General features: G+C 35.0%; 1 protein-coding gene across 1 annotated transcript; it reads right to left on the bottom strand.

Moving 5' to 3' along the window:
- Window positions 1-6,081: 6,081 nt before the first annotated feature.
- LOC127949538 (microfibril-associated glycoprotein 4-like) lies at window positions 6,082-8,182 on the bottom strand. Its single transcript, XM_052546991.1, has 5 exons — window positions 8,135-8,182; window positions 7,822-8,034; window positions 7,643-7,739; window positions 7,405-7,572; window positions 6,082-6,487 (listed from the first exon to the last, which is right to left on the bottom strand). The coding sequence occupies exons 1-5, from the start codon at window positions 8,138-8,140 to the stop codon at window positions 6,228-6,230; spliced, it is 744 nt and encodes a 247-aa protein (XP_052402951.1). The 5' UTR covers window positions 8,141-8,182; the 3' UTR covers window positions 6,082-6,227.
- Window positions 8,183-16,173: the final 7,991 nt, after the last annotated feature.

The following is a 16,173-nucleotide window of genomic DNA, read 5'->3' as shown; positions in this document are numbered from 1 at the left end:
GGGAAGACTGCTGACCTGACAGTTGTCCAAAAGACAACCATTGACACCTTGCACAAGGAGGGCAAGACACAAAAGGTCATTGCAAAATAGGCTGGCTGTTCACAGAGCTCTGTTTCCAAGCACATTAGTAGAGAAGCAAAGGGAAGGAAAAGATGTGGTAGAAAAAATTGTAGAAGCAATAGGGATAACAACACCCTGGAGAGGATTGTGAAACAAAACCCATTCAAAAATGTGGGGGAGATTCACAAAGAGCAGACTGCAGCTGGAGTCAGTGCTTCAAGAACCACTACACACAGACGTATGCAAGACATGGGTTTCAGCTTCGCATTCCTTGTGTCAAGCCACTCTTGAACAACAGACAGCGTCAGAAGTATCTCGCTTCAGAAAGGACTGGACTGCTGTTGAGTGGTCCAAAGTTATGTTCTCTGATGAGAGCAAATTTTGCATTTCCTTTGGATATCATGGTCCCAGAGTTTGAAGGAAGAGAGGAGAGGCACACAATCCACATTTCTTGAGGTCCAGTGTAAAGTTTCCACAGTCAGTGATGGTTTGTGGTGCCATGTCATCTGCTGGTGTTGGTCCACTGTGTTTTCTGAGGTCAAAGGTCAAAACAGCCGTACACCAGGAAGTTTTAGAGCACTTCATGCTTCCTGCTGCTGACCAACTATGGAGATGCAGATTTCATTTTCCAACAGGAATTGGCACCTGCACACAGTGCCAAAGCTACCAGTACCCGGTTTAAGGATCATGGTATCCCTGTTCTTAATTGGCCAGCAAACTCTCCTGACCTTAACCCCAGAGAGAATCTATGGGGTATTTTGAAGTGGAAGCTGTGATATGCCACACCCAAGAATGCAGAAGAGCTGAAGGCCACTATCAGACCAACCTGGTCTCTCATAACACCTGAGCAGTGCACAGACTGATCAACTCCATGCCACGCTGCATTGCTGCAGTAATTCAGACAAAAGGAGCCCCAACTAAGTACTGAGTGCTGTACATGCTCATACTTTTCAGGTTCATACTTTTCAATTGGCCAATATTGAATTTGAGATTCTAAGATACTGAATTTGGGATTTTCCTTAGTTGTTAGTAAGAATCATCAAAATTAAAAGAAATATACATTTGAAATATATCAGTCTGTGTGTAATGAATGAATATAGTGAAATAAATCAGCTTTTTGATGATATTCTAATTATATGACCAAGACCTGTATATATTTTTGTTTAGATCAAAAATAGAATTTAAATTAATTGACTTTCTTCAACATGACAAAATATACTTTTTGCCAGGTTTTATAAAATAACTTTTATAGAAAGAAAATATTGTTTAGGGCACGCTATTTGTCATTCACTGGCTCAAGTTATAAAATATAGATTACTATATTTTAGATTACTACAATTACCCTTTTTTATTAATTGGATGAATAAAAAAATCAGTGTGGTTTAACTATAGTAAACATGGTTTTTAGGTTTAATTTCTAGTCAAATCAGGTTTATTTTTTGTATGGGAAGTTTCAAAAGTACAGGTAAATTTTGTAAAAAAATACAGCTGATTGTATCAATGGCAACCTAACTGAGAGACTGAAATATATATTTATAACAAATAATTTTGTATATAATTCTTAAATGGAAGAAGTATGGGATGGATAGGACTCTTATGATACTTAGTACAAGCTGAATGCTAACATGATGCCCACTTCCTTTATTATTCATTTATTTACTGGTTTTGTGTTTATTTTGATAGGATGGTGAAGAAACAGCTAGATAGAACAACATGAAACAAGCATATCTGTTCATTTATGTTTCAAAGCATTGATGCATGACAACATGACAGAATACTAAATTTAATTTAGGTTCAATGATCATAGAAAAGTCTATAAAATCGTCGAGTCACTTGCATCTTTGGCTGAACTTTTATCACTAAGAGCATCTGCATTTTAGTCACTCTTCCACTGCACAATGTTGAAACACTAGCTGCTGATAAGTTACATGGTTAAAAACACTGGCCTTGTAAATATCACAATAATAAATAACTTTGCTACTTTAATAAAATCTTTGAAAGCAACTTTTAGTTTGAACTGGTCACTTAGATAATTTTGTCTAAAATGTACGTCTTATTTTTTGTTTTCATAAAAATAAATTTGTATTTGACTAACAATTAATATGAACATTAAAATAGACTTATTTTTCTTACATTTTAATCAAAATATTTGAGAACATTACTATTACATAGTAATTTTAGTAGTATTACTATTACATTATTATTATTACATTTTTCTTATCAAAATTGTTCATCTTTAACAACAACTTAAGAAATTGAGTGGCACATGATTTTTATCAGCATATATTTTTATATCAGCTTCAGTAAATGTTGAAATTTAGCTGTTTTTTGTGTTTTTGCACAGACTTTATGTAAGAAGATATCATACTCTTCTGACTTTCTTTGCCTTCCATGTCAAGGTATTTTTAGCTGTAAAAAACAGCATGTTTTGCTGCTTGATATTGCAAACTGCTGTTTCTTACCATATTATTTTAATGTATTGTCAGTTTGAAGCACAAAACATTTTACCATTTGCTGCACTTTGTTATTCTTCTCATTATTTCACTTCAGTGGCTAATGAACCAGAAATCACAGAAAACTGCTTATTTCCAGCTTGAACAATAAGGTGGATAAACTCGCAATTCGGAATGTTTTTTTTTTTTTTCTCAAAATTGTGAGATATCAACCTGCAATTGAGTTATAAGAACTGCGGGACAAAAAGTCACAATTTTGAGTTATAAAGTAAGAATTGCAAGTTTATACAATCAAAAAATAGCTTGTTGGTCTAACTTGATAAAAATATGACACACATTTCCATGCATTTAAACAGATTTATTTGAACTTAAATTAAGTTAAATGTACCGATGAGTAAAATTCATGCTAATTAATGAGATCACAACAATTTCACTGGACAGATTCTGTGAATGTTCCCTGAGCATAATTCACTCTTGTTGATGCAAGCAGTGTTGTTGCTATTCAGACTGGTGCTTTTGTGCAGAGTTGTGTGAGATTAATCTTACATGCATGTAAATGTTTTATGATCGTTTGATTGTAAAGGGTCTGATTGCTGACAATATAGAGAACATAAAGCATATACTGGCTCTCAAACTGATTTCTTTTCTTTTGTTTTTCATGTTTATTCTTATGAGAGAGTAACAGCCAGCACAAAACTTGTTCAGTACAAAACAGTGTAAAGTTTTTTGTAGCATGCAAGTAATGATCAAGTAAAAATGTTTTCATGATATTAGCATAGTTACAGTTAATGTGGCCTATAGTTTAACCACAAAATCTATACTTCACCATAATGGTAACCTCTAAAATAATCATAAACATAAACTCTTTTATATGTCAAAAATAACTAAACGACAAACTTTAACATGTATTTCCCTTTAGAAAAAACACATTAAACACCACTTAATTTCTACATTTATTCTCCCGGTCTATCCCTATGCAAAACATGCTGGGAACTAGAAATCCAGTGCCCAGGTTCAGTCAATGCAACATAAATGATTAGTGTAGGCCCAACTTAACTTCAGTGCTTTAAGTTAACATTTTACAAATGTAATTTCATTTAATATAATACAATTGAGTGCAAATGACAACTGGATAAAACACTAAAGGTTTATGTTGTTTTAGCTTATTTTATTGAAGTAAACTGAGCAAACAACTAAAATATTTTTTCTGAGTGTATCTCACAATTATTCCTCAGATTTGCAATTTTTTATCACATAATTACACAGACATTATATCTTGCAATTCTGTCTTCACAAATGCAATTGCATGTTTACATCGAACAATCCTTAGAGAAAAAAAGAGTATGAATTGTGAAGTGATGTGGGGCAAAGCATGGGGTCCCATACTTGGAATTTGTGCTCTGCATTTAACCCATCCAAGTGAACACACATTCACAGTCTCACACACACACACACACACACACACACACACACACACACACACACACACACACACACGTTGAGTTTCTATGTTTTATGTGGACTCTCCATAGGTGCAATGGTTTTATAATGTGCAAACTGTGTATTATATCGCCCTACACCTAACCCTGACAAAAAAAACTGCATTTCTGCATTTTTAGATTTAGAATTTTTTGCATTCTGTATGATGTATAAGCTTTTGGATCTTGCTATCTTTAAGTTGACCAAACCGCACTTCACATTCACGTATAATTCCCCTTTTTACAAGATGTAATATAAGACTCAGGTGTCCCCAGAATTTGTCAGCTCAAAATACCCCACAGATAATTTTTATGTCGTTTTTAAATGCCTATTTTGAGTGGAGGCAGAAATGGGTTGTTTGCATGTATGTCTCTTAATTAGCTGCTGCTCCCGGCCTCTATACCAGAATAGAACTGTGACATTACAGCAGGTATCTCAGATTCTCAGACAGAAAAAAAATTGTTTGTTTTGTTTGCTTTTAATTATCATGTATATCAGACTGAAATCATGCAAGTTTTAACAACCATATCAATATCTGATGGTACTGACGACCTTTGTGTTACAAGTCTGACTCTCTAACCATCAGGCCACAAAGGTTGATCTTGTGACCCAGATTTGAGGATCACTGCTCTAGAGTGAAGATAAACATGGCGAGGTGTGCAGCTCATTCGGGGCGGGGTCTATGCTAATACAGCCATGTCAATCAACAGTCATGGGCCCGGCTTGTAATATGTGATGTCACAGGGTGGTTGTGTACACACACTGCCAACACACATTTACGTCAGATGAGTGAATGTCAAGCCTTTGACAGATAGATTCATTGTTGTATCTCAGAAGACATATAACATGTTGAGTTGTGTGTCATCTTGAAAGCCTTAGAATGGATTGAACAAAATAAACCAAACAAAGTTGAAATCTGTTGTGGATCGGTCTCTGTTTTGTGGAGTCTCAAATCAAGTATGACTAAAAATCATGAAGAGTTACTTTATGAAATAATGATTTTCCACTCAAGAATAAAGATGCAGACACATTCATTTGGATCATTGCAAAGATAGGTATTATGGGAAATTAAAAGGTAGACAAAACTGCCAAAAAAGTAATAAAAAAAAATTGAGACAGATATCAGGCTTCCAAGATCAGAAGGACTAATGTGAAATAAAAGTAGGACCAAGAATCAAGCAGAAGACTAAGAATAGGACCCAGTGAATTAACCTATTTGTGCCCAAAATTTGTCTGAATGGTTTCATGCATATTGTCATGTTAGTAGTGTCCTTTGTGAACAGTCCTTTTGGTGGAACATAGTGCAGAAGAAAGAACAGCCATTAAGCTTACCCAACAGTGAATTGTGTATCAATAAGTTAATAAAAAATACAAATAAATAAATAAATAGAATTAAGAAAATATTACATCTATATAATAAAAAGGGTATAGCTGAAAGAAAATTATGCATTTAACTGTTTGGTTACCAACATTCAGCAAAATATCATCTTTAGTGTTCAACAGAAGAAAGAATCTCATAGGTTTGCAACTTGAAGATGACACAATGATGACACAATTTCACAGTTTTCGTATAAGTAGCCTACAAGGAGTACCTCAGTGAAGGTACAAGTTTCATGAATTCACATAAAACATGTTTGTATTCTATACTTACTTTGTAATGTAAATATGTAAAATATCACATATTTTATGAATAGGCACATATTGATTAGGTCAAATGGATTAACCCTGTCAAAAGTCCTTGATGTTCATGAAATGTATTATATTCTTTTTAAAATATATGATTATTTAACTAATTATCATATGTAGGCTACACCCATGATTCTTTGTTTATTTATTTATTTACTTATTATTGTTCATGCAGGTGTTTTCAGTCTTAGAAGTATGTTGCTTAAATGAGAATAAAAACAGTTTATTTCACTTAATTTAATTTATTTCCCTCAAATAATGATTTATCTAATTTAACTTGTAAAATGTATCTCTTTTATATAAGCATTTGTTTCAATTATGTAATGACTTATTGTTCATAAAGTGATTGATTTCTGATGAGAGCTCATCTGACACAATGTATAAAAAGACAGAATGCTTTCAATGCAGGAGTCTATTGGAAGTTTATTTATATAAAAGTAAATCAAAAGACAAAAGCAAATAATTGTTGATTTGCTTACACTGAGGAAAATAAAACCTTAAACCTCCGCATTTTGTAGTATAGTTAAAACAACATCAGATGTTGCTCTTTTAGGGCACAGGTTTGATCTTCATGGTGATGGATTTCATACCGAGGGCCCAATTGCTCTTCCAGGTGTACCAAACATTTCCAATGGCCAAAAGGGTGGGATCTTCACCCCACAAATACACACCGTTGGGGTTTGTATAGTGACATTCATTGTACCAAAATGCCCCGAGAAACTTTTTGGCACAGTTGTTATTATTGTCCTTGTCTTGGTCTTTGTCAAAGGTGGAAAACTTCTGTTCATTATGGTAGAACAAAGAGTCCCCTGCAAAGAGGAAGAACATCATTGATGTTTTTTAACATCTTATCTATGACTTATATATTTATGATTTATGTTAATTTCTCTACTGATTAGCAGATTATTCAGAATGATGCCTGTTGATGCCAATATCAATTGTTTTCTTAAGGGGAAAAAATCTCTCCTGGCAAATGTTGTAAACCAGGATATATAATATAATATATTATAATATAATATAATAAAATATAATATAAGTTTATTTATATATCATATTAATGCAACATTATTATTATTTTACATATTTAAAGCGATCAGTACTGTATTAAGTGCTGTAGGGATAAAGGTGACGTCATTTGACTTGATCGGAAACGTGCCATAGAGATTCAAGTTACATAATTAATTACAATCAATTACATAATTTAAACAGTACCCCCATGCAGTGTCTTCAGATTCATACTTAAAAATTCAGCAAATGTAGCAGGTAATCCAGGAATTCCATGCATACAAAAAACTCACTTACTACTCATAGTATACACATTGCATACTGCAACATAGTACGAGTTCTAAGGTAGTATGCAATTCCTGACACAGTTTCTGTACTAATTTCAGTGGACTTGAGTTATATTTCGCAGATTCTGGCAAATATAGTAGGTCATCCTGGTATTCCATGCATACAGATAATTTGCATACCATGCACAGAATACATACTGGATACTGCAGAAATAGTAAGGGTAGTATTATAGTATAAGTTTACTAAATTAGTAATTTACTAATAAGCAGCTCCTTTTCACAACCAGAATCACTGAAAGTGCATGCATCCTTATTTACATGAAGATGTTTCAGTGAAATTACAAAACTGATTTGAAAGTCCGTGACCAAGTAAACATTTGTTCAAGTGTGACTTTATTAATTCATTTTCAAGAGTATAAATAAAAGTGTTCTACCTGCTCCTCCATCTTTGAATCCTGAAACTTGTAGTTTATACCCATCAGCTTCAGGACCCACAGAAAAGGACGAGTACACAGCATAACTTTTGCTTCCATCAAAGTCCTCCAGATCCACTCTCAGCATGTACTTCCTGTTGCGTGCCAGCTGGTACATGTTCTCCAGCCCTGATCATACACACAAACACACATGAAGAACATGCTCAACCAAACACACACACACACTGTGAGATCTTACCCAGCCAGTATTCTCCCTCCACATTCCCAAATCCTCTCTTGTACTGATCCCACGGCCGATAGAAATTCACACTGCCGTCCATTCTCCTCTGAATCACCTGTGATGGGTTTATATAGAAGATATTATTCATAATTAATGTATTCTGATCTGTGTTTAATGATATAAAGTCACATTAATACCGTCCATCCTCCTTTGTCTTCATTGTTTCCAACTGAGATCATCTCACAGTAAACCCAGACAGGAACGTCACCTGCTGGATAGATGGAGTAGATCCCACTCACTGTTTCTCCTGATTTATAAAGTTCAGAACAGTCGACCGGATTTAATCCATCAGAAACAGACACCATAAACCCCATGAAAACAGAGAGCAGAGCCACAGCAAACACCTTCATCTACAGAGAGACACGACTGATCATCAGCCTCATTTAAAATGATCAAATCACACTGACTCTAGAAGGAAAAACTCTACAACTGTGATCAACATGAACTTACTGCCATCTTCTCTTACTGCAATCTTGCCTTTTCTTGAAGAATTCTGAAAAATTTGTAAAAAAAAATGTGGCTGAATGGTTTTCTGAGCGTTGTAAATATGTCTGAATATTTTGTAAGGTAAATAATGGAGAATAAAACAATAGCTCACTGTTTGCTTTGTGATGATGTTCAGTGGGTCACAAACACAGTTAAATAGCTGTCAGGCTCCACCTCTGTGTTACCACATAGATTAGATATATGTTAACATTGCAAAACCCTTGATTCTTTGCATGAATTAGTTAAAAGGTCATAATGTCCTTATCTACATTTTTTACACAATGGTTTAAATGTACCCTTCAAACAAGCCTGCACCTCCACTAAGGGCTAACAGTGCAGGGACCCTGAGAATTTGCTCATTGGCAAAACGTTGACCCCTTAGCACTGGCCCTGCATGAGCAACCTGTCACTTAGCCTCCAAGAAGCCTTAGTGCTGTTTTATTGAAAATAATAACATTTGAAGTCACCATTATGGAGGTAAGTGATTGCTGTAGTTGGGTTACTGACCCTTGACTTTTTAACTTAAGTTTTTCTGTGACTATTACAGCTGTGTATTCCTAGAATGCATTTGTTATAACAAAAGATGAAAGAAAACAACTACATGAAATTTTGCCCTTCTTTATTTTGAATGTCAAGTTAAGTATAAATTAATTGGACAGGACCAAGACTCAGTGTATGTACCTCAAAAATGGTGAAAATCAACAAATTATTCAGATCACCCCTGCACATTCAAAAACAAGCTTTTCTATGAATGTCTCCATTATTGGGGTAAACACACTGAATCTTAGTATTGAGTCGACATGATCTTGTCCCAATATAGTATATGCAAAATTTAATGTAGTGATATTCTTAGGCTACGTAAAGTAATCATCCCCATATGATCAGTTTGAGTTCTCACAACTTTTGCTATAACAAACAAAAAGTGAGGCTGGACGAGGCTTAAATGAGCGAGCGCTGCTGCACGATAGAAAAATAAAAATCATTCCGAATAAATATTTTGTTGTTGTGCATTAAATATATCACATGTAGAATATTAATTCTACATATAAGTGTATTTGTATGATAGAAGTAACTGTAAATCAAATGTAAGCTGGCTAATGTAGCCCTAATTACTAGCTCTAATTAATTAATGTTTATTCTACTTATAATCTGCTTTATAGTTTTATTTTCATTTTTAATTGTGATTTTAACTTTTAATTGTGTTTTTAACTTTTAATTTAGTGATTTTAACTTTTAATGTAGTGTTTTTAACGCTTGAAAGAGCAATTTTATATTTTAATGTTTTAATATACAGCTGTCATAAAACCAGAGAGAAAGGCTGCATGGATAGAAACTGCTGAACAAATGAATGTGCATATAGCAGCATATTGGTCTTTTGAAAAATCTTAAAACAAAGTCATTACATCTTAGGCACAATACATTAATTACAGTTGGTTGTAGCCTATATTTTTATTTGATTTATTTAAGTTGCATTTTCTGTATACTTTCATTTTTTGACTGATAACATCAAATAATTGCATGTGAGAGAGTCAGTGGTAATATCAGTGCGTTCCTATTGGTCAGTGTTAGAGGAGCTCAGCTTAGCCTGACAGTTAGCCTGCTGCGGACCAGGGGTGCGTTTCCAGAGTGACTGAGCTTGAGCTATATCGTAATGTTGCTTTATGAAACCTAATCAAGTGAAAATAAACCAGACTAACTGAAATAAGCCTGGCTTATTTGGGAATATTGTTTTATGAAATAGCCCCGGAGGCAGGGCCAGTGCTAAGGGGCCAATGAGCAAATTCTAAGGGGCCCTGCGCTGGAAGCATGTAAAGGTTATCAGTGAAAGCATCTGTGCCATCTGTCATTTGAGTCACTCTTGCACTGCACAATGTTGAAATACTAATGTTTCATAAATATTAACACCCTCATCACTCAATTTGACATTGTTTTGTAAGACTAATAAGTTTAATAAGTTAAGCATTAATTTGTTTTCAGTGTTGTGTTCCTGGAGTAAATGTGACTTTCCTTCTCATTTTCCTTGTTGTCTGACTTCATGCGTAAGAAATTAAGTGAATTGATCTGGACTCTGTAGAGGTGATGGCCATGAAAATTATGTTTGGTGGCCAATAAATATTTGTTTGGTTTATATAACTTTATTTCAAAATAATATAATGTTGTGATCATTTTTGCTAAACGAAAAAAATGGTTAATAACAGAAACACTTTACCAGCATTATGTGAAGTCATGTTGCACTGTGGGAGAAATTTTAAACACTTTATGGCATATGTTATCATATATACATATGTGTGTGTGTATATATATATATATATATATATATATATATATATATATATATATATTTAAAATATATATATATATATATACAGTGGGGCTCGAAAGTTTAGGGCACCCCTTGCAGAATTTGTGAAAATATGAGTAATTTTTAAAAAATAAGAGAGATTGTACTAAATGCATGTTATTTTTTATTTAGTACTGTCCTGAGTAAGATATTGTACATAAAAGATTTTAACATTTAGTCCACAAGACAAAAAAAATGCTGAAATTATTAAAATAACCCCCTCAAAAGTTTGGGAACCCTTGGTTCTTGGTACTGTGTTCTGTTTCCTGATGATCCTCGACTGTCTTTCTGTTTTGTGATGGTTGTGCATGAGTCCCTTGTTTGTTCTGAACAGTTAAACTGAGCAGCGTTCTTCAGAAACATCTTTAAGCTCCTGCAGATTCTTCAGTTTTCCAGCATCTTTGCATATTTGAACCCTTTCCAGCAGTGACTTTATGATTTTGAGATGCAACATGCATTAAGAGCTGGGGGTGAAAACTTTCAGAATTTGAAGAAAAAATTATATTTCAACAAAATAAGACAAATTTGGCCATCTTCATCGTGTTTGAAGATGCAGCTCTTAATGCATCTTGTTTCCTTCTGGAGCATCAGTGAATGTTTGAATCTTTTTAAATAGTTGTGTTTGAGTCCCTCAAATGTCCTCAGTCTGAAAAGATGCATCTCAAAATCATAAAGTCACTGCTGGAAAGGGTTCAAATATGCAAAGATGCTGGAAAACAATATGGCAATATGGCAGGCCTGGTGAGCAGCACTTTCTAAGCTCTTGTTTATTTGCCCCTAGATATACTTTTAAAATCTAGTGTTTTAATTGATCAAGATTTCCCAAAGTGAAGTGAACATTTTAAGAAGGGTCTGAAACATTTTACAGTTGAAATTTAAAGTTTTAATGCGAAAATGCCAAATGGAAAGATTCAAGATTATCCGCTGTCTCAGGCAAAGCAAACACGAACCATGACTACTTACAGGTGGATGTTATAAGTGTTGGATAAAGACTTCTGCAAAGTGGACTCAGAGACTCATTGCATGGCTGAAGATGGAGCAAGCTAGAGTGTGAGGACAGAACGTGTGCTACGGAGGACATGTCGGCTACATCAAGGGTAAAAGGGTTAGTCTGAATTAGAAAGAACTTTGGATCAAAGCATTCCATCATTTATGCAGAACAGATTTGAGTGATGTACCTCAATGACTTTATGTTAATAGGTTTCGTCCAGGTGAGTAGTCAGCGGACGGGCCTGATGGGCACAGGCCCACCCACACTGATGGCAGTTTATTATACAAATGTAATATTTGTTAAATAATTATTGTTTGAGAACTATTATATATCTGAAATAACCAAAATAAATCAAATTAAAATTAAAAACTTGATTAGTTTGAAAGCACTGTAAGCTAATTGTCATCCAGGCTGTTTCGGTAATGTCGTGCATATAAATTTGTGTGTGTTCAGCCATTCTGTTGGACTGTAATTGAGTGTTAGAAAATATAAGAAAAACAGCAGCAATGCATAATTCTGTAAAAAAAAATTGCACTGATGAGGAAGAAAGCCCATCCATCAGTCTGCAAGTAACAGAAAGACTTTCAGTTCCACATGTAAACCGGTTCATTCTGTGAAGCCGGGAAACACTACTGTCAGACCGATTATGAATGTCATTTGAGCTCAGTCAGTGTTTTCAGTCACTGTTCAAAGTCATTTGGTTTGCTGCGTCTAAAGAATTTAAGACCAGCTGTTGCCAGTCATCCCTTACAAAGATTAGCCGATTTATTTTTATATAGGCCTACATCAATTTTTTGACTGACGTTGTCAATTAACTCTACCTGTTTCGTAATTTGTAGACCTTTTAATTAACAAATTGCCAAACATAATAAAAATAACTAATACAAAAAAAATCACAAACATGACATTTCTAAAAAATTATAATTGTATACACTTTAGTTATCTAATTTAGCATTTTTTAAAATAATGTAGGCGTGTTACGTTCTCCTTATTATTAGGCCTATTAATATTATTCAGCTCCTTTTATTATTAAATTAATATTACAATTAATTTGCTCCACAATAATTTCATAGCCAATCACCGTATAACTGACTCGATGCTTTTCAGCCAAGATGTTCACAATAGGGTTAATTTCTGGAAACTTCATTTGCACACATACCACCTGGTGCCCAAAAAGTTTAATATATTAAACAAGCAGATATATTACAGACAGAGGTCTAAAGTCCAGGGGTCAGAAAGTAAAATTCCAGCCGTTTATTTTTCCACCCATGAACTCAGCAGCTGGGCTGCGTTCAGCCCCGACAAAAAGTTACTCAATGTTTTTTAAACAGAAACGGTGATGCATTGAACACACTGTTCTGATGACGCAAGAGTTGCAACTATGGCAGCTGAGAAGGCCATTCTTTGTGTTCTTTGTGAAGAATTTTCGGAGCCATCTATTTAGCCTCACATACTGACTTTATTTGTAGTTCATACGGTTTTAATACCCTGTATTTTCTTTCTCATTTTTAGGAAAAGCACTTAATTACCATTGTTTATTTCTATACCAAATGTCACACTTGCAATGAAGCTAAAAATATAAACAACTAAATCATTATGTTGATATCCTTTATTTTTACAAACAAAATGACAAACATGTCTTCTAATATCCTCAGTTGTTGCATACCAACACATTAGTACATTATTTTCCTTGAAGCCAAATGTGGGATTTCACTTTAATACCGCATGCTTTATATACATGTTGCTGCTGATTGGACTGCAGTTCTGACACATTTACCAAACAAGAGCAAACACATCTCAAACCCCATTGCACACCGGTGCACGCCGTTTCCAGGAAACATGACGTTCAACACAGAAACCATAGCAAAACATTGCGCACCGTTTTGTACTTGAACATGCCCCTGATTTCACCAGAGGAGGAACCAAGTCAATCCTTCCAAGTCACAAACTAGTCTCAAGTTAAATCCAAGTCCTAAAAGAGTTAAAGTTAGTAAGATAATTAAGTGACTAATTAAATGATGATTGTGCATTAGTGATAAACACCTGCTGTTATTGAGAATTACAGAGGATTGGATGTTTTATTGGTTAAAATGATGCCACCATCATGGAGATCAGTGTTTGCTTTAGTTGGGCTCTTGACCCTTTTCGTAATTCAAAGTAATTTGCTTTTAAACAGCTGCAGTTGTGTAACATAGTAACATTAACAAGTTGCTGAATTAAAAGCATGAAATAGCAAACAAAATTGCCCTTTTTTTCTTCTAAAACATTGAAATGAACATCATGAAGGTGTCTCTCTTTGGTTTGTTAAATGGTGTTCAGCTATTACTGAATTTCAAAAAAAGTCATATTAAACAAATATTACTATAAATTATTATAATTTATTTCATTATAACTAGCCAAAGCCTAACTGTGCGTTCACACTGCCGGCGTCTAGAGCATCAAAAATCGCTCTTGCCGCTCTGCTCACGATGCTGTGAAGCAGTCAATTCTGTTCCCCTCGGAATGTCTGTTCCCCTTTACGTAAACATACTACAATTGTTGCGTAGTTGCCGAGTTACTATACGTACGATCAGAACTAGCGTGCGCAAGAAGCGTGACTGGATGTACGGCAAGTCAAATAGTTCAAAATACCGTCCTAAATCTTAAACTTGAAAATAAATTTAGGACAAGAGTTTTTTCAACTTGAAATGTAAAAACATAAGACAAAAATAACGGAACAACTGCAAGATGAATAATAAAAAAAAAGAACATAAACGGGAGTGTGAGAATCATTTTACTATGCTGCAGTGTAGCAAGAAATTTGTCCCTTTTTGCTTTCCTTACATCCAGGTGTGTTTGGTGTATTTGCATGCGGCAATGCAGACCAAAGTGCAGACTAACCACAAGGAATTATAAGTTAACCTCATTAAATATTGTTGTGGACGAAATACAAGGATCCTTTACTTAAAATGAACAATCTCAGACACCTTGGTCCACGTATCACTTTTAATTTATTTTTTATGTCCCTGTACGCAAACAGGGACACATCATAGATTAATACAAACGCTAAACAGCAATAATCAACCTGTCCTTTATTCTGCTTGGGAACTAATGTGCCAACTCTCAAGCATTCACTGTGAGACACACGCAATTGACTCTTTTCACACGCTTTCACGCCACACATCAATTTTTTCACGCACAGAAAAACCACGAAGCAAAGAGGACACGGAGACCAACAGACTAGACAGAGCAGGTTAGTTATGATATAATAAAATGGGTAACGTTAAGTTATAGCTAGCTAATTATCAAATGCAGCTACGGTTAGCCATCGCTAACATTAGCACGTTTATCGAACAGCCTTCGATACATTTCTATGTTATAACTTCCCGAAAACAAATACACAAACATATAAAACAAACTTCTAGCGAAATACTAACAGCATCTAACTTACTGTTAGAAATGTTGCAAGTTCGAAGTCGAACCTCATTTCTTTCAGGTCCATCAGTTGTCTCCAGCGATTCAAAGCAGTGCCGTTGTTTACTCTGGTTTGGCTCCTTTTCTTATCGGATTTGATTTGTGATTCCGAGCGCGGTTGTTTCCCTGTAGCGGGTGGTGGTCTCTTGCCAAGGGCTTGAGCCATCCTTTCTCTCTCTTCCCTGAACTGAAATGAACTACTGGGCTGTACTTTCCACATGATTGACATCAGGTTCAAGTACACGCCCACAAGACGTGCGAGTTATTCGTGTATTGCAGGTTGGCTGGTGGTTATGTTGCCTGCATACCACCTCCCATGGCCGAAACTGGTATTACGACACCTGTCGGGCCGGGGCTAGTAATGCTAATGCCAATTAAGGTTGATATCTCTGCAGCACTATAACTTGAAATTTTTTAAATGACATCATCGCCCTTATTTCTTCTCGTTCTTTTGATGCGTGTAGGTCATGTTATGGATATTTTTACCTCAATTTTTGCATATGGCTCCTTTAACACACAATAACAGCAGGTGTTCATCACCAATGCAATAATTGTTAATTAGCTCACTAAGTTTAACTCTTTGAGGACTTGGGATTTGACTTCAGACTAGTTTGTGACATGAAAGGAATGACTTGGTTCCTCCTCAGGTGAAATCAGCTGCTGAGTTCATGGGTGGAACAAAAATATGGCAGGACTTTTACTTTCTGACCCCTGGACTTTACACCTCGGTCTGTAATATATCTGCTTGTTTTACACTTGTTGGCCACCAGGTGGTATTGTGAGCAAATTAAGTTTCCTGAAATTAACCCTTTTGTGAACCACTTGGCTGAAAATCTTAAAGCTTCACGAGGCTTCATATCGCCATCACTAGTTCCCAGTATTTAAAAATCTCTGTTCTCCATTTTTGCTTTGTCCACTATTGATGTTAAATCATTTGGATTTGGGTTTGGATGTGCCCTTTTTCTCTTGTATATCGTTAAAATAACTATTTTGATATCTCCTTTGTTGTGTGCTTTGCCTTGTACACCAACACGTGTGACATATACACACACATTTTTGCCAAATAAAGCAAAATGACTTCACATAATGCTGGTAAAGTGTTTCTGTGATGAACCATTTTTTTTAGCAAAAATTATCACAACATTATGTTATTTTGAAAAAAAATTATGTAAATCAAACAAACATTACTGTCAGTCAAACATCATTTTCATGGCCATC

The sequence above is a fragment of the Carassius gibelio genome, chromosome B1, assembly GCF_023724105.1.
Source record: "Carassius gibelio isolate Cgi1373 ecotype wild population from Czech Republic chromosome B1, carGib1.2-hapl.c, whole genome shotgun sequence".
NCBI lineage: Eukaryota > Metazoa > Chordata > Actinopteri > Cypriniformes > Cyprinidae > Carassius > Carassius gibelio.
The sequence above is the reverse complement of the archived record's forward strand: the minus strand, read 5'-3'. Positions and strand labels throughout refer to the sequence as shown.